The sequence below is a fragment of the Daktulosphaira vitifoliae genome, unplaced genomic scaffold (genome assembly GCF_025091365.1).
Source record: "Daktulosphaira vitifoliae isolate Bord-2020 unplaced genomic scaffold, ASM2509136v1 Scaffold_1, whole genome shotgun sequence".
Lineage (NCBI taxonomy): Eukaryota > Metazoa > Arthropoda > Insecta > Hemiptera > Phylloxeridae > Daktulosphaira > Daktulosphaira vitifoliae.
In genome coordinates this window covers 74,322,117-74,341,815 of record NW_026099572.1, presented here as the reverse complement: position 1 = coordinate 74,341,815, position 19,699 = coordinate 74,322,117, and the positions used below count along the sequence as shown (strand labels likewise).

The following is a 19,699-nucleotide window of genomic DNA, read 5'->3' as shown; positions in this document are numbered from 1 at the left end:
TAATGTGGTAGTTATTTAAATTTTTAAACACTTTACTCGAGAATCTCTTTACAATGCATATGTGTATAAATACAAATATCAAATCCAATGTAGTATTTTAATGATGCGTTTATTAATATAAGTAAAGAGAAAGTACTTTAATTTTAGTTCTGAATCTAAAATTTTTTCTGTGACTCTAAGGTAAAAAGCTAGTATTAATAAAAACTAAGTATTCAACTGAAAAATATTGAGATAATAAGATATATAAATAAGAAAGTTGTTAAAATCTGGTTTATAGACGTGTGTAAATTTTCAAGCTCTGTCTAAGATCATTGATGAAAACTTGGTATGTTCATTGAAAGAATAGATAATAATTTCTTAAAGGCTTATGACGAGGACAAAAAAGATAATTATTTACAATTAGATTGTGTTATTTCCTACTGATGGAGAGAAAATTTTAAATAATATCGAAAAATAGTTATCTGATAACTTTGTTTATATATACATAGATTTTTCCTAAATACCAGATTGACTAGTTGTGCACCGCATTAGAATGCCGTTTTACCTTAAGCCTGTTTGAATCGCTATTTTTAAATTTAAAAAGCACTTTTTAAGAAAATATTAAGTTATACATTAAAAAAAAATAATTATTTTTAATTAAACTATTCATATACGGATAATGGTAAATCTGCCATAATCGGCTGCAGATTAACCACTGTTAAACGAACACATCTCACAGTAAGGAGATTTTGTTAATTTTGTTAATTTTGTTTGGTGTCTTTGATTGATCGGTAATGCGGCGTTTGATGAATGGCCGCTGACACGTATAACGCCACGGTCATCTACAAACGGACGGATATGTGTAATAGATTTTAATGATATACACAGATTGTATGATAGTTCATAAAATATCTTATTAAATGTATATCGCCGTGAGCAGCATACGATAACTAACGTTGACTGGTCTAGCTCGGATCATTTTTATATAGGACGAAAAGTGGTCATATCATTTCATACACGTATAATCAGAGCGTGGGCTATTAAAGTAATATTTTTTGTAGTCATTGTTCAACGGCAGATCTACAACGTGTCTATAGTGAACTACTCATATATGTTGTAGGACAGTCCTAATGGTTTTCGGCGTGTTCATGATTCGGCGGTACCATACTTCCCTCATTTAGAGAAATACGCAAATCACGATGAGCTGATATACTACGCGTATCTTCCATATTACATATTTCTACAAATTGTATTCTACAGATATATATTCATATGGAATTAAAATTAACAAGTTTCTGAGAACTTTTCTTTTAACATTTGGACAGCCATCTGCCGATGCAGCTGATGAAATACATAAATCCGGGTTATAGTCCTTATTCTACCTTACTGAATGAAAGGTGCCTCTTTCCTTTGCATCAAATATCAGATGATACCCATTATTTGTGATCCAATCCATGAAAAATTCGTCATGCGTACCACTTGTGGAATAGCCCGATACTTGGTGATTGCTGTTGAAATCGCCAACAAAGAGACATGGGTGGCACTTCAGTACAAGATCCGAATTCCCCCAGTTATAGAAAGGGGGCTTATAAGCGTTGACTATATTAACTCCTGTCACTTCCACAATCAGTGTAGAGACTTCGTAACGATTGTTAGAATAAACTATTTTGGTGTCCTTTATGCCTTTACATACATACGTTGCTATCCCATAAATTTGGATATGAACTGCACCAAGAAGTTTCAATCCATAAATAACTGACCTCTTCTTTGGGTCATCATCGCTTTTTGCGTGAGTGTCTTGCAAAACTAAGACTTGCACATTATTTTTGTCAGCTAGTTTGGATAGTCAGTCTTTGCTCTAAAAATTCCCTCAATGGTGAGTGTACACACACGCAATGTGAGTCCGAAATCTCGCGTCATGTAGTCCTGAAAATGGTTGTTTTTGGGGTGGCTCGTCACCCGTTTCGCTGCGCTACAGTGTCGTTGTGATCGGGCTCTACGGGGCTACGAAACCTCGGCACGAGCGCAGTCTCCCTAGCTTGAGGAATCGGGTGCATCCTCAGGTTGCGGATAGAGGAACGGTCTGCAGATATGTAGGTTAGCCGCGAAATAAACAGTCCATTTATTTGTGCTGACGAATAAGCGGTCGCGGACAGCGAGCCGCCCAAACGCTTGTTAACCCTGTAGATATACAGGGTAACCGTGAAATAAGCCTTTATGGACGAATAAGCGGTAGCGTTTGGGTGAGAACGGAGAATTATGGCAACGCAACCAATGAAGTTAGCCGCTCACTGGCCGAAGGGACTGGCTAAGGAGGCAACCCCCTCACAATATCATTTATCAAATGACAATGACACAAAATGGAGTAAAGGTTACTGCATCAGAGGATTCGGATGCCCCAGTGCCGGCGGATGGTGGGGGGTGTACCCACCAGGTGTCGTTATCAAAGGAATACACGCCAAATGCAGGAGTGTTGAGGCAGGCTCCTGCAGCCAACCACGGGGTTGGTTGCGAGACTGCAGGGAGTGGTGGTGACCAAGCCACTCTCACCGGTGAAATAGCCGGGTGGGTATTGGCATCAGATTGATTGGACAACGGAACGGACTCGACAACGGCCACCTCCCCAGATGCGTCAGCAAAACCCTCCATATTGGAAAAATTGCGGAGCGCATCTAGGGGTGGTTTGGCAAAGGTGGGACCTTTGGGTCCAACTATGGGAGCAGTTAGTGAGGTGGTGGCAGCGGAGTTAGGGGAGGATGACTCCTTGCGTCCCAAACGTAAGGAGATCTCTCCAACGATCTACCTCACTACCATCACATTAGAAAACACCCCGCCCTGCGCGGCTGTTCATAACTAACTATTTGTAAGTTTTTCTTTGATTTGAAAGTATAATATATGAATAAATAATAACTGACACGGCCCGCGTCGCTTCGTTATACACGATGCCCCGCGACTCGTGCCACCTTTATCAGCCGTCGCCCTACTATGAATATTTGACTGACCAACACCGCGTGTTATACGCTACTGTAATATAGGTCATTATTTTATAAAACTGAAAACAAAGCATTTTTGTAATGTTTGGTTTAACTATGAATTTCTTGATCTATTATTACAAAAATATAATATAGTCTATTATTTGTAAACCTAGAAGTAGAACACTTATGTAATGTTTAGATTAATTGTAATTCCCCAAATTATTGTTACTAGACCAAAAAGTAAATATTTATAAACATTTTTGAAAATTATTGCATTATGAATCTCTTGATCTATTATTACTAAAATATAATATAGTCTATTATTTGTAAACCTAGAAGTAGAACACTTTTGTAATGTTTGGATTAATTGTAATTCCCCGAATTATTGTTACTAGATCAGGAAGTCAATATTTATAAACCTTTTTGAAAATGATTACTATATGAATTTTATAAAAAGACAAACAAAATATTTTAGTATATAAGATGAAATGGAATGAATTGAAAAGAAAGAGAAAGAGAAAACCTCGGGAGTACCGAAGGTAATCTCTTTCCGTGTGGTACGTTTGTGACATTAAGTTTTTATTTTGTGTATTATTTATTTATCCGGTTTTAAGTGTATCAATATTTTATATGTTTTATTTTGATTGATTATATCTTTATTAACTACATTTTGCGTTATTATTGAACTACTAAAACTATAAGTTAGAACAAAAAGATTGTTCCATATATNTGAACTACTAAAACTATAAGTTTAGAACAAAAAGATTGTTCCTTATATATAAATACAACAAAGTTCCATATTTAAATACAACACTACGGTGCAAAGTCCAGCAAATGCCGCACGGCCGACGACGACCCGCCGCAAATGATGCGAGAGTATTCCTCCCGTTGTGAAAGCGACAACGTCGACCAACCGATCCGCACCCGCGCACCGTCGCCTACAACGCTGCTAACCATTTTGCCGTCCAAGGATTACGCCGGACATCGCGTCGTCGACGCCAGCGAAAGTGCCGCGATATTATGCGAAGATTATTATTACTGTGTTTATCTTTTCGGTTTGTTTTATTTTTGTTAACATAATCTGTTGTCGCTCATTTAATAAACGGCCCACGGGTCTCTACCCTCAAAACCAGTGTCGACCACATTTTTGCGACGTAAGTCGTGTCATAACTATAGTAATTAAATTTACCATGAGATTGTTATTTAATAATTTAATATTGTAATTTCTATGGAGATATTATAAAATAAAAGTAATTGTATATTTCTTTACTTTTAACGCGAATAAAAATTTAAAGGGCTTGATGCAATACTTTTCAATAATTTTTTTTTTTTGTTATTTATGAATAAATAAATTGGATTACAAGAAACTTTCATCAAAAGCGAAAATATACTTTTTTAAATCAACTTTTCGCACTGTTATCAAATCTGAAATTAAACTTTTTCTATCACTTCTAAGTTTTGATATTATTACTAATTTTTAAAAAATTATTATTTACATATAAAGAAATAATTAAATAAAAAAAAATTATAACTACTGTACTAACAGTACAGTACAGTTAGACGTGCAGATAACATATAGTTCGTAGAACTTTTTAGTTTGTTACATAATTTATTTTTTGAATTGCTTTCATTATTTTTTACGATGCCTAACATGAATAAAGTTGATACTCTAGTTAAAAAAAGTGTTAATTTAAGTTTATTACATGTTGAATATAATTTATATGACGTTATGAAAAAACTCAAATCAATGAATTCGTCTCAAGATATCCAAAACAAAACGTTAAATGAAAAGCTAATTAATTATGAGAATAAACTTAGCAATCTTAATTTTTTGTTAGAAGGTATGATAAAATCTTTAAACATGTTATGAGAAGAAAACAAAGGCTTAAATATTGATATCAACTTATTACGTGAAAAAATTTCGTTGTTAGAATCTACGAATAGTCAGTTTTTTAATCCGATATCTTCCGAGGAAATAATTACCGAGGCTCAAAAAAGGGTTTTAAAACAATTTTTAATTTTGAATAATGAAAAAGCTAGCACAGTGGGATCGCGGCACAATGGAAACATGGTATAGTTGTGTCCAGTATAGATTTAATCTGATAGTGATTAAAATCACTATCATAAAAAAAGCGTTGATCTAAATCTGTAGATAATGTTTAATTATAAGAAACTAGTGGATAATTACAAAAGCAACACCAACTATTTCCTTAAATATATCCAGATTAGTAATTCTTATATTCAAAAATATAATATAAAATTATATATAATATAATTGTTATACTGAATTATTTTCAAATTAATATTAATATTGATTTTTAATATGTTAAAAGTAATAATTTTTAACCTTCTTTATTTCGTCCTTTAAAGTGAAAGTTTATAATGAAAAAAAAAAATTAATTTATTACCATAACTTATAGCTCAACTTGCAAGTTTGAAACTGGCATTATTAAACAGAAAAAAATGAAATTGTTAAGATTAATATGCAGCCAGGAAATTTTATAATTACTGTTTACAGTAAATTTATCAGAACAGTCCAATTTTTTTAAAATTTTTATCATAATAGATCACTTAAATAAAAATCATAGTAATAATTTCTAATTAACTTTTGGTGTTTAAAAAGATTCTAAAATGGAAATATTCGGAACTCAATTAATTTTAATGATTTACTTAAACTAAAAGAACCAATAAAAAAAAAAGTTAAAAAAATTTACTTTATTGAGCATATTATAAAATTTGATTATAGTTGTAAAAATCTATCGTTAAATTCAGGTGAAACTAAATATCATTTTAGCTTCGATGCGAAGCTGAGAAGGTATTAATTTTACTATGATGCGTTTTTTTTTTTTTTTTTTTGCCTGTTACCACTTTTTCTCAGCTCTCACCGAACGGATTTCTTTCAACGATACGTCAAAAGATCACAAATCGTATCTAGTCGAAAATAGTACCCTTCAAAATTGAAAAAATTTCCCTCGTTCCCCGTAAATAGGGGAAACCTCCCAAAAAATTACAAATTTAAAAATTGCTAATTTTCTAAATTTTTTCAATTTTTTTTACTAAAAACTGCCGTAACTTTTTTAAAAAAGAACATATCAATATAATTTTTTTTTTATATATGCGATGTCTTTACTTATCATTTGGTATATTTTTTTTGTAAATTTGACCTTTTTTCTGCCCACAGGGGGGGATTTAAAATGACAACTTTTTCACAACAATTTTACTTTTTCAACATAACTTTTGAAAATGTTCCGGAAGGTCTGACACTTTTATATATATCTTAAATTAAAGCTAATGTAATATACTTTATATAACTTATTGAAAAGTTTATGGATCCACACAATTTTTTTATGAGAAATAATATTTTTTAATAAACCCTTTTTCATTCGACATACTTTATCTTAATCNTAATAAACCCTTTTTCATTCGACAGACTTTATCTTAATTGAGATATTAATAAGGAACCAGCAGATCAAGTAGCTTTTGGAATAAAACACCAATTTTTATAAAATTAAACACTATCTAAAGATTTGCATCGAAGCGTTTATTTTTGATAGTGATTTTAATCACTGTCAGATATCATTATACTTGATCCAACTATGCCACGTCACCACTGTGCCGCGACCCCCCTGTGCTGGGTTTTTTTTTTCGAAGGTATTTAATTATGAAAATCTCTTCACTATTACTATAAAAACCATCTTCTAAATTTATATCTATGTACACCTTTTATGCAATATAATACATCCGTTTTTATTTATGTGAGGGTATGCTAGACCCCCACGTCACTGTTCAAGGTTAAAAATAATCAGTCCAAATTTTTTTTTGTAACATGTATATATGCATGCTATATAAATCATTTCTAAAAAAAATTGTTTTTTCTCCTGAATTAACAATTGATTTTTAAAAATATAATCAAATTTTATAATACACTCAATTGAGTAAATCTTTTTAACAACTTTGTTTTGATTGGTTCATTTAGTTAAAGTGAATCATTAAAATTAATTAAGTTCTCAATATTTCAATTGTAGAATCTTTTCAAACATCAAAAGTTACTAGGAAATTATTACTATTACTTCTATTTCAGTTATATATTACCATAAAAATGCAAAAAAATATTGAGCTTTTCTGATAAATTTACAATAAATAGTAATTATAAAACTTTCTGACTGCATATTGATCTTAACGATACAATTTTTTTAATTGTCATAAAATTTTCTATTTAATTATGTCAATGTCAANATTTCATAAAATTTTCTATTTTATGATGTCAATGTCAAACTTACCAATTGAGCTAAAAGTTATGGTAAAATAATTTTTTTTTTTTTATTATAAACATTTACAAAATCAACTTTAANTTTTTTTTTTTATTATAAACATTTACAACAATCAACTGTAAACGATAAAAAAAATAGGTGAAATATGCCATTTTCCTTATTTTTAACTTATTAATAATCAAAATAAGTATTAATTTAAAACAATTTTTTTTGTTCTTAATTATTTTTTTTTATATGTAAATACTATTTTTTAATAATATTAAAACTTAGAAGTTATAGAAAAAGTCTAATTGCACATTTGAAAACATCGCGAAAAGTTGATTTAGAATAGTATATTTTTGTTTCTGATGGAAGTTCCTTGTAGTCCAGTGTATAAAACTTATAACTTTGTTAACTGTTATAACTTTATCAAAAATGACCAAATCAGTATATTTTTTTTTATTTAGATGCATGTCTTTATCTATCATTTGTTTTTTTTTTTATAAATCTAACCCTTTACCTGTTCTTACAGCTTGCGATTCTTCTCTCCTCATAACATGACTAAACAATCTAAGTCTATTTTCTGTCATCTTATCCACGATTCACGCAACACCTATACTTCCTCTTATATGCTCGTTCCTTATCCTATCTTCTCTAGTCACTCCACTAATCCAACTAAGCATTCTCAACTCTACTACACTTATTCTCTGCTCTACTTTCTTATCAACCGCCCAACACTATGAACCATACATCATAGCTGGCCTCACAATTTCATACTAAATTTAAAAACTATAATTAGTATTTATTCATATATTATATTTTAAAATCAAAGAACTACTAATCAGGATATAATTAAAGAAATAAGAGTTCATGTTGCTTTTAAAATATTTCACCAATTTCTCTAAAGGAAACACTATCTACAGATTTGCATCGAAGCGTTTCTTATGATAGTGATTTTAATCACTGTCAGATATCATCTATACTTGTCCCATCTATGCCTCGTTCACACTGTGCTACCGTTTTTTTTTTATTATTTATGCATTCTTAGACTACATTAAATACATATTTTTAGTTTAGATGCAAAGTTGAGAAATTATTAGTTTTACCACAATGCACGTATTTTAACTGATTTTAAATTTGGTGATCTATTAAATTCCCCACTGACAAATATTCATATTAAAAAAAACGGTAGCACAGTGTAGACGAGGCATAGATGGGACAAATATAGATGATATCTGACAGTGATTAAAATCACTATCATAAGAAACGCTTCGATGCAAATCTGTAGANAAGAAACGCTTCGATGAATGCATCTAAATAAAAAAAAAATATACTGATTTGGCCAATTTTGATAAAGTTATAACAGTTAACAAAGTTATAAGTTTTATACACTGGACTACAAGGAACTTTCATAAGAAACAAAAATGTACTTTTCTAAATCAACTATTCGCGATATTTTCAAATGTGCAATTATTTTTTTTTTATGTCTGTTACCACTTATTCTCAGCTCTCACCGAACCGATTTCTTTCAACGATACGTCAAAAGTTCAGAAATCGTATCTAGTCCAAGACATTAACCTCTAATATTGACAAAATTTCCCTCGTTCCCCGCAAAAGGGGGAAACCTCCAAAAAAATTATAAATTTAAAAAGTCACTAATTTTTTTTCTTAAAACTGCCATTACTTTTTCAAAAATTAACAAATCAATATAATTTTTTTTTTATGGATGCTTGATGTCGTTACCTATTATTTGGTATATTCGTTTTATAAATTTAATCCTATACCTGCTCACACAGGGGGATTTAAAATGACAACTTTTTCACATAAAATTAACTTTTTCAACTTACCTTGATATTGATTTTTGAAAAAGTTTTGTAAGTTTTAAGAAAAAAAAGTGAAAAAAATGACACAATTTACCGATTTTAAAAATTGTAATTTTTTGAGATATTTCTCCTGTTTGCGGGGAACGAGGGAAAATGTTTCTCTTATTAAGGGTAATGTCTTCTACTTCATACGATTTGTAATCTTTTGACGTATTGTTGAAAGAAATCGGTCCATTGAGAGCTAGAAAAAAGTGGCAACAGACATAAAAAAAAAACACATCCTGGTAAAATACCTTTTTAGCTTCGCATCGATACTAAAAAATGTATATAGAATTGCATACCATGTTTTTCTTAAATATCATTTGATGTGTTATAGTATAAAAAATTTTTATTTCGCGTAAAAAGTATATTTCTATTTAAATAATAATGAACCTTCGACAAATTAATTTTCTAGTAGTAAAGTACTACTATCTATAAAATTAATTATATGTATACACTATCATTTTAGAAATTTAAAAATAGTTTTATTATTATTTTTCCTGTAACTAATATATTAAAACTAATGACTATGCAAATAAATTTTTTTACTTTTGTACTTTATAATCTCTGTGCATAAATTAAATAGATTTATTTTTTATTATCTATATTTTATTTTATATGTAGGATTATTATTTATAAATATAAATCTTAAAAATATAAATATTAACTTAACAAAATTTTAAACGTTATATTATTTTTGAATTATATAAATGAAAAGCTATATGCTTTATCACGTTTTCCATGGTATAGTAAACATAATTTTTTTTCACTACTATAAAAGTACTGTATTTCTTCTTTGGAAAGAAATATAGATTTTGGCAAACATAACTAACTATCGTTTTCCAATCGTGCAATTATGGTGCGTCTATGAAATATTATCCTTAGCGTGAATGTTTAGTCTATAAGTTAGTTTTTTTGGTTACAATTTTTTGCTGTTTGATTTTGGTTCTGGCATAATTGACACTCCCTTTTTCTGGATCTGCAGACACTTACTTCGTGTCCGTATGTCTCACAAATTTGGTATTGAACTATTAACTTTTTGTTACGGAAACAATTTACAGTAATGTGGTTTGTCTTGTGGAAAATATTACATTTTCTGTATTTGGCGGACGTATTGCCATTAAATTTTTTTACTGTTATATTCCTTGATTTATAAAAATCACAGCACAGTGGTGAAGTGGCATAGCTGGGACATGTATATATATCTAACAGTGATTTTAATCATTATCATAAAAAACATTTCAATGCAAATCTGTAGATAGTGTTTAATTTTAAAAAATTGGTGGATTATTCCAAAAGGAACAGGATCTCATATTTCTTTATTTATACTCTAATTACAAGTTTTATGATTTATAAGTGTAATATAAGAATAAATATATAAAGAGAAATGGTTTTATTAAAAAAAAAAGTATGCCAAATGAAAGATGTATATAAATAGTATTTATCATAAAAAAATTGTATTGATCATTGAATAATGAAAATTAAAAATATAAAAAAAATTGTTTTCCAACACGTAAAATCAGTACCGCTGGTCATTAAAGTAATATTTGTTGTAATTATTAATCGACAGAGGCTCAATTCTGCTTATAGACGCGAGTTCGGAGACCTACTCATATATACTATAAGACAGATGGTCGTCCTGATGGTTTTAGGCGTGTTGTCGATCCGTCAATATTATTATCTCATGTAGAGAAATACGAGAATCACGATAAGCAGGTATTATACAACGCGTATCTTCCATACATCGTATTTCTACAGGCCGCTCGAATGAAATCATATCTCTAAGTTTCATATAAATTGATTGTGATTATATTCCAATTCCAAATTTAAATCAATTGAACATCCGATTATTTTATTATTTTCAGCAGTAAACGCTGTTCAAATTTGGTCGATTTCATTTATTAAACAATTAAGTTCAGAAAGATGTTCTACGTTGTTTAAACACCTTGTGGCTATCAAATGAATAGCACGAATACGATAGACAGATTTGTCACGCTTAAGGATAGGCTTTCTTTTGATGCGATTAATTCAAACTATATCTTGTTGTTCACCCATCACGGTTAAAATATTATAAACTTTTCAAAAAATACGTTATAATTATGTATACCCGTTAATAAATAAATATTATCACGCTTTCAGCTCTTACAGTTATATAAAGTTAACGTAGCTAATCAGCAACTAACTTCGTACAACTTTTAAATTTCTAATAAGAAAAGAAGTCTCTTTATAAGTTACGTTTATTAATTATGTTAGCTACATTTCTAAACTTTATATTTTAAAAGATACTTAAAAATTTAATATTCATTAGTGTTAATTACATTATAAGTGTCAGTGTATTTATATTGACAATAATATTTAATTTCAAGAACAAATATTAAAAATAATTCACAAGAAATGGCTTAAACCTATTAAAAAACACAGACGATAATCGTATACACTAGTTTACAGTAGTATACACTCGTAAACTAATTATAAAATAAAAAATTTTCATGTCATATACTTACAAAAAAAAATATTTCTTAAGAAAGTATAACGCCAAAAATTTAGTTAATAACACCAATAACATCTCAGATACGCATTAAATGTCAAGTTGCTTTATTTAAAAAATAATGAAATAATAGCCAACATAGATTAGAAAAATTAAAATTATATTATTTCAAAAAAAAAAAAAAAATTAATTAGGACAGCCGTTTTCAACAGCATAGTTGATTAAAAAAGTATATCCATTTTGAGTAGCTTCTTGGATGGTACCTCTACTCCATAGACAATTATTTTCATGTGCATATTTTAAGCAATGAAAATGACCATTTGCAGCAGCAAGTCTTGTTGTACTTTCGTCCCACTCACAACCATTTTCGTGAACATATTTTAAGCAGTCTAAATGGCCATTTGCAGCAGCTGCACTTTTTGTTCCTCTATCCCATTTACATCCATTTTTGTGTGCATACATCAAACATTCAATATTACCACTAGCAGCAGCTTCTCTAGCTGTGCCTTCGTCCCACTTACAACCATTTTCATGAGCATACATTAGACAATCTAAACGTCCATTTGCTGCAGCCGCTCTCGTGGTACCCTCAATCCAAACACTTCCATGATTATAAGCATATTTCAAGCAATCTAAATTACCATGCGCAGCAGCTGCAACTATCGTATCTGTATTCCAATAACATCTCTTTTCATGAGCATATATCAAGCATTCCAAACAGCCACTTGCCGCAGCAGCTCTAGTTGTAAATTCATTCCAAACACATCCATTTTCAAGGGCATATTGTAAAATTTCCATATAACCATGTATAGCAGCCATTGAAGTCGTATCTCTGTCCCACTCGCATTCATTCATATGTGCATATCTTAAAATACCTAGATTACCCATTACAGTGGCAGTTCTCATGATATTATGATTCCATTTACATCCATTTCTATGTGCATATATTAAACATTCTAGATTTCCATTCTGTGCTGCCATTCCAGTCGTATCTTCGTTCCACGGACACCCGTTTTCATGGGCATATTTTAAACATTCAAACTTACCATTAGATGCTGCTGCTTTTGTTGTTCTTTCATCCCAAGGACATCCATTTTCATGGGCATATTTTAAACATTCTAACTCACCATTAAAAGCAGCTGATAGTGTTGTAATTTTATTCCACTGACACCCATTTTCATGGGCATATTTTAAACATTCTAATTGACCATTAAAAGCAGCTGCTACTGTTGTGTTTTCATCCCAAGGACATCCATTTTCATGGGCATATTTTAAACATTCTAATTTACCATAAGAAGCAGCTTCTAATGTTGTGTTTTTGTCCCATGGACATCCATTTTCATGAGCATATTTTAAACATTCTAATTCACCATTAGAAGCTGCTGCTACTGTTGTGTTTTCATTCCACGGACATCCATTTTCATGGGCATATTTTAAGCATTCTAATCTACCATAAGACGCAGCTGCTTCTATTGTATTTTCATCCCAAGGACATCCATTTTCGTGGGCATATTTTAATATTTCTAGATAACAATGTGTAGCAGCTATTACAGTCGTATCTTTATTCCATTCATATTTATTAATATGTGCATATTTTAAAATGTCTAGATTACCCATTAGAACAGCAATTCTCGTAATATTATGATTCCATTTACATCCATTTTTATGTGCATATATTAAACATTCTAGATTTCCATTTTCTGCTGCAATTCCAGTCGTATATTCGTCCCATGGACATCCATTTTCATGGGCATATTTTAAACATTCTAACTTACCATTAGAAGCAGCTGCTTTAGTTGTATTTTCATCCCATGGACATCCATTTTCATGGGCATATTTTAAACATTCTAACTCACCATTAAAAGCAGCTGCTACTGTTGTACTTTCAGTCCACGGACATCCATTTTCATGGGCATATTTTAAACATTCTAATTTACCATTAGAAGCAGCTTCAATAATCGTATCTTCATTCCATTTACACCCATATTCATGAGCATATATTAAACACTCAATTTTACCATTAGATGCTGCTGCTTCTGTTGTGTTTTCATCCCAGGGACAATTATTTTCATGGGCATATTTTAGACATTCTAATTTATCATTAGATGCTGCTGCTTCTGTTGTGCTTTCATCCCATGGACATTTATTTTCATGGGCATATTTTAGACATTCTAATTTACCATTATATGCAGCTGCTTCTGTTGTTCTTTCATTCCACGGACATTTATTTTCATGGGCATATTTTAGACATTCTAATTTACCATTAGTAGCTGCTGCTTCTGTTGTGTTTTCATTCCACGGACATCCATTTTCATGGGCATATATTAAACATTCTAATTCACCATTATAAGCAGCTGAATTTGTTGTGCTTTCATCCCAGGGACATTTATTTTCATGTGCATATATTAAACATGCTAACTTTCCATTAGATGCTGCTGCTTCTGTTGTTCTTTCATTCCACGGACATTTATTTTCATGGGCATATTTTAGACATTCTAATTTACCATTAGTCGCTGCTGCTTCTGTCGTGCGTTCATCCCACGGGCAACAATTTTTATTGGCATATTTTAAACATTTTAACTTACCATTAAAAGCAGCTGCTACTGTTGTGATTTCATTCCACGGACACTCATTTTCATGGGCATATTTTAAACATTCTAGATTGCCATTTGCAGCAGCTTCAATGGCTGTATCTTCATTCCAGGGGCACCCTTTTTCATGGGCATATATTAAACATTCTAATTTACCATTAGAAGCTGCTGCTTCTATTGTATTTGCATCCCACGGACATCCATTTTCATGAGCATACTTTAAACATTCCAAATTACCATTTGCAGCAGCTTCAATAGTCGTATCTTCATCCCATTCACATCCATTTACATAAGCTTGTTTTAAAAAATCCAAGTCTCCATTTGCAGCTGCTTGTCTTGTATTATTTTCAAATTTGTATATTACATCGTCTTCTAAATTTTGTATCGCTGTATAAGGATAGTTATTAAATAATTTGTAATATATTAAAAATTATAATATTTTCATTTATAAAATTTATAGGAATCTATATATTAGCTTCGATGCGAAGTTGAGAAGTTATTAATTTTACCATGATGTGTTTATTTTTTTTTGTGTCTGTCACTACTTTTTCTCAACTCTCACTGGACCTATTTTTTCAACAATACGGCAAAAGATCATAAATTGTATCTAGTGGAAGACATTACCCCCAAATATTGAAAAAATTTCCCTCGTTCCTCGTAAATGGTGGAAATATCCAAAAAAATTACAAATTTAAAAATCGATAAATTTTATCATTTTTTTTCACTTTTTTTTCTTAAAACTTCCATAACTTTTTCAAAAATGAACAAATAAAACTAATATTTTTTTGTATTGAAACCTTAGATATTTCCCTTTCATTTGATATAATTTTTTTTGAAAATCTAACATCTTATTCTGCTCACTGGGGGGATTTAAAATAGTAACTTTTTTTTAAAAAATAACTTTTTCAACTTAATTTTTGAAAATGTTCCGGAAATACTGCGTCCTTTAAACATATACCAAAGTAAAGCTTATTTTATGTTCTATAAAATGAAAAAAAGTATGTCAAATAAAAAATGTACTTGTAGTGTATTTAGAAAAAAAAATTTGTGCTGATACTTACATTTTTCGAAAAGTTATAGCATTTTTAAGTTGAAAATTTAAAATCGAAAATTTTAACACAAAAATAGCGTTTTTTTAACTACGGCAGCCGCTTGTATGCAGAAGATAAAGTGTCGGGACAAATTTTTTTTTTTTCATTTTATAGTACATAAAATAAGCTTCAATTTGATATATGTTTAATGGCAACAGACATAAAAAAAAAAAAAAAAAACACATCATAGTAAAATTAATACCTTCTCAGCTTCGCATCGAAGCTAAAAAAATTTGTCCCGACACTTTATCTTCTGCATGCAAACGTCAGCCGTAGTTAAAAAAACTCTATTTTTGTGTTTAAATTTTCGATTTTAAATTTTCAACTTAAAAATGCTATAACTTTTCGAAAAATGTAAGTATTTAAAGTTACAAATTTTGGATTTAATATACAGGTATAATACACAAGGGATTACAAATACAGGTAGCTAATTGATTTTTTATGACATCGATATTAGCAGATATACAGCATTGTTATTATCAATGATAGTAAGGTACATTGTTATGAGTTTATAAATACACTAACTGACAATACAGAAAGTATATCTATTGATAATCATAATTGATAATATACAATCCGTGACTGTGACAGCAATGTCATAAAAAACCAATTAGCTACCTATATTTGTAATTCCTTGTGTATTATATCTGTATATTAACTCCAAAATTTGTAACTTTAAATGATTATATCTAATAAACGAATTAAGTTATATTAAAAATTCAAATGCCATTTACTATTAAATTAAAAACTCAAAAATTTTATTAAATTAAAAATATGTGTTACCATTTAAAAAAACAAAGATGACCGCCTTACAAGGCATAAGGGATGAATTTAAAAAATAATACATAGTTAAAAATTCAAGAATAATGTGTAACTAAAGATAATAAAAAAAAAAATTATTAAATGATTATTATTCTGTAAGTAATTGAGTGGGTTATGATAAACAAATCACCCTGTGTATATATATATATATATATATATGTGTATATAAAAGTTTCATTTTCTCCGGAACACTTTCAATAGTTAAGTTGAAAATGTTAATTATTTGTGAAAAAGTTGTCATTTTAAATCCCCTCCTGAGAGCAGGTAAAGGGTCAGATATATAAAAAAAATATATTTAAATGATATTCATGTATAATTAATAAAAATTATTTTATTTGATCATTTTTAAAAAAGTTATGGCAATTTTAAGTGAAATAATTTTAAAAAAATGTCAAAAATTAATATTTTTTAAATTTGTAATTTTTTAAAAATTTTCTTAATTTTTGAGGAACGAGGAAAATGTTTTCAATTTTTGAGTGTAATGTCTTCAACTAGAATCGATTTGTGATCTTTTATCGTATTGTTGAAAGAAATTGGTCCAGTGATAGCTGAGAAAAATTGGCAACAGACAAAAAAAAAACACATAAAACATGATAAAATTAAGGCTATAAAAGCTAAAAGTTGTGTGCAACTCATTGTAAAAATATATACTTTAAATTCAAAAATATAATAAATAAATCAATATTGTTAACTATAAATATGAAATTAGTACTTCAATATTGTTATAGTTATAAAACGACAGTTAGGTGGGATCGAGCGACAAAGTGTGGACGTGGCATACTTGGATCAAGCATAGATGATATCTGACAGTGATTAAAGTCAATATCATGAGAAACTCTTTGATGCAAACCTGTATATAGTTTATTATTTTTAGAAGGAATATTTTCTTTAAACTATTTGTATTATCTAATCTTAAACTAATATAAAAAAAATACTATATTAATCGATTTAATTAATAAACTAAAATAAAATTATAAATATATTTACTTAATTTAATTAAAATTAAATAAAACTATTAAACATAAATAATGAAAAATAGAATTTACCTTCATTAAATACCAAATAGAATATTTTCAACAAAAGAGATATTAATTGCCAATTCTATAATAAAATCAAATAATATATTAAATTTCAGTCACGTACTTTTAGTTAAATTTACTACTCACATTCATTTTTATTTGTTAATTTAAGTGTTTCATTCTAAATAACTACTGACATTATTTATTTCTACTTTCATGTTATATATAAAAAGAGTATTTTAATTGAATAGTAAAAATAATAAAATTATTATTTTTAGTTTATTTATACACATGTAAGAAACCAAAGCCGAATCAATATTTTATGAACACTTTTTTGATCTAATAAAATAAGCGAATTATTAATACAAATACAATTTAATTTTTTATATGATTATTATAAAATAAGATCAAACTGTACTTTAGGAAGTTTATGTAATATACTATAATATTAAAAATTTCGGACTTTATTTTCTTTTCATGGTGAAAACAGTCATCAAAAATAATAAAAAAAATATGATTTTTGTAAATAAATTATTTTTTATATTTTTAACTTTATAACGCTATAACTTTCTGAAAAAATATAATATATAATGTATGGATCACAAACATTTTTTTAAGATAATTACTATTTATATTCTTCTTTTATGCGACATAATATACCTCAAAGCGACGCAATTAAAATATATCTATCCATTAGCGGGTATTGCCCCGCCAGAAATACGGAGATACGTGGCCACATGTGATGTGTATTTGTGGGGCCACCTCAGTGAGGTGGCCCTATGGTTTTTTAATGCACCTCATTGAGGTTCCGCCACCTCTTTCATGCCACCTCCCTTATCAATAACAGATAAGATAAATTATATGTATAGGATGGTGTTCTATGTTGTTTATCAGTGAAGTAATTTTGATAACAGATTACAACAATACTCTTATCATATATTATAATATTTAATTTATTTATCTCTCTTATCATATTGATAAGTAGATATTTTTATAAATGAATGATATTATTAGTATGATCCCTTGTTTGATACTTCCTTTTTATGCCACCTCATTTTTACCTCCTCCTCCCATAAAAATCAACATTTTAAATCGTATCCTATTTAATATTATCCCCCTCTTATTATAAAAATTATCTATAAAACACGACCCATTGTGGAGATTTAATCATATTGTTTACCATTTTTTTCTTTCTCGTGCATATTCAGTTAAGTAAATAGTGTAGTATTATTATGAACATTATGAAAATGGCTGCAGGAGTGAAAGATGTTAAAATGACTATGCGATATCCATCTCAACCCGACTTTGCTGTACTAGAAACTTCTGTATTCAACTTAAGTTTTGCAGAGAGAAAATTTATTCACATCAGTTGCACATGGATAAACGACCGATACTCTCCTGTAATGATAATATTATCTCCAAGTATGTATTTATGGATGGATGTCGATATATTTATTAATTTTTTACAATTAATCGATGAAGTTATTTCATTTATGGATGAATCGTGTAAATCAAAAATTTATTTGAATTCCGTTTTTAACATTGTAAAATCGAAATGTTTCTCGAAAAGTTATCTATCAATATCGGGTAAAGGTAGCGAAGAAGAAAAAATGGGNTGAAATGTTTCTTGAAAAGTTATCTATCAATATCGGGTAAAGGTAGTGAAGAAGAAAAAATGGGGCATATATCATTGACCGAAGAAAATCTATATGCGTTGAAAGAAATGAAGTCATGTCTCCTGGAAGTAACCAAAGAGAAATATGAAACATGTAACTTATTGTACATGCAAAGTAAAGAAGTTTACGAAAAAGTAAAGGATTTGGTTATAAACAAGTTTTTAGTATTACCCGAAAATTTAATGTATTCCATCGTGAAAAGTATGGATATATCGTTATTGCCAAAGACATCAACAGCACTGTACAAAGAAATAGTTACCTTCCATTATAAATGTATCATTAAACGTATATGGGAACAATTCATTGAGGATTTCAAACATCAAACCAATCAGGATGTTAAGCAAATGACAAATGAAAATATAAGGTAGATATTTCACTAAATTGTTTATGCTAAAAATACTAAATAAAATTAAAATTTTTAGTAAAAACGATGACCAACAAGATCATTTGGAAAATCACAACGAAAATGTACAAGATGATAATGTTCACCGTATAAATAATGATTTATCTAATTCATTTTGATGAATACATTTGATATAATGCTGAATATTTATCATTATCGAAATCAATTTTTAAACTATCGTAAGGATATGATTCCGAATTCAAAAATACTTTGAGTGATATTAGAGAACTGTGATCGAATCTACTCATGTCAGCTGTTATTTTGTTTTTACGTTTAGTTTGAAATCCTATAATCACATATCTAGGTTTTTCCGTATCCGTTGATGTTTTAACGGCCTACGAATGTTTTGTAGTTTGTGGTAAATATGGATGTTCAAATAATTCCCAATTTCTAAAAGTGATGTAAAGTGGTTTACGAGAATCTAAAGTCTTTAATAGTTTCAATCTGACACTGTCCTCTAAGTTTATATGAGGCATTCTCCACATTATTTTCGAAATGTTTATATTTCCATTCGCTCGCTCACACTTTAATGCATTAATATCC

At 29.3% G+C, this 19,699-nt stretch overlaps 2 protein-coding genes across 2 annotated transcripts; one reads left to right on the top strand and one right to left on the bottom strand.

Moving 5' to 3' along the window:
* Positions 1-11,729: 11,729 nt before the first annotated feature.
* Positions 11,730-17,281, bottom strand: LOC126897816 (uncharacterized). The gene is made up of 3 exons (XM_050671699.1): positions 17,225-17,281; positions 17,105-17,159; positions 11,730-14,532 (listed from the first exon to the last, which is right to left on the bottom strand). Exons 1-3 carry the CDS (start codon positions 17,228-17,230, stop codon positions 11,741-11,743), a joined length of 2,853 nt encoding a protein of 950 aa, XP_050527656.1. The 5' UTR covers positions 17,231-17,281; the 3' UTR covers positions 11,730-11,740.
* Positions 17,282-18,324: 1,043 nt separating this feature from the next.
* Positions 18,325-19,275, top strand: LOC126895466 (uncharacterized). Its single transcript, XM_050667335.1, has 3 exons — positions 18,325-18,499; positions 18,736-19,117; positions 19,176-19,275. The coding sequence occupies exons 1-3, from the start codon at positions 18,325-18,327 to the stop codon at positions 19,273-19,275; spliced, it is 657 nt and encodes a 218-aa protein (XP_050523292.1).
* Positions 19,276-19,699: the final 424 nt, after the last annotated feature.

What these genes read in the sequence shown, in the direction of transcription:
- LOC126897816 (XM_050671699.1), bottom strand. An exon ending in CTATTTGGTATTTAATGAAG is followed by an intron (nt 14,533 to 17,104) that starts GTAAATTCTATT and finishes ATCCTTATACAG; the next exon opens with CGATACAAAATTTAGAAGAC.
- LOC126895466 (XM_050667335.1), top strand. Translation starts at nt 18,325, where the DNA reads ATGGCTGCAGGAGTGAAAGATGTTAAAATGACTATGCGATATCCATCT. An exon ending in AATGATAATATTATCTCCAA is followed by an intron (nt 18,500 to 18,735) that starts GTATGTATTTAT and finishes TATCGGGTAAAG; the next exon opens with GTAGTGAAGAAGAAAAAATG. An exon ending in ATGACAAATGAAAATATAAG is followed by an intron (nt 19,118 to 19,175) that starts GTAGATATTTCA and finishes TAAAATTTTTAG; the next exon opens with TAAAAACGATGACCAACAAG.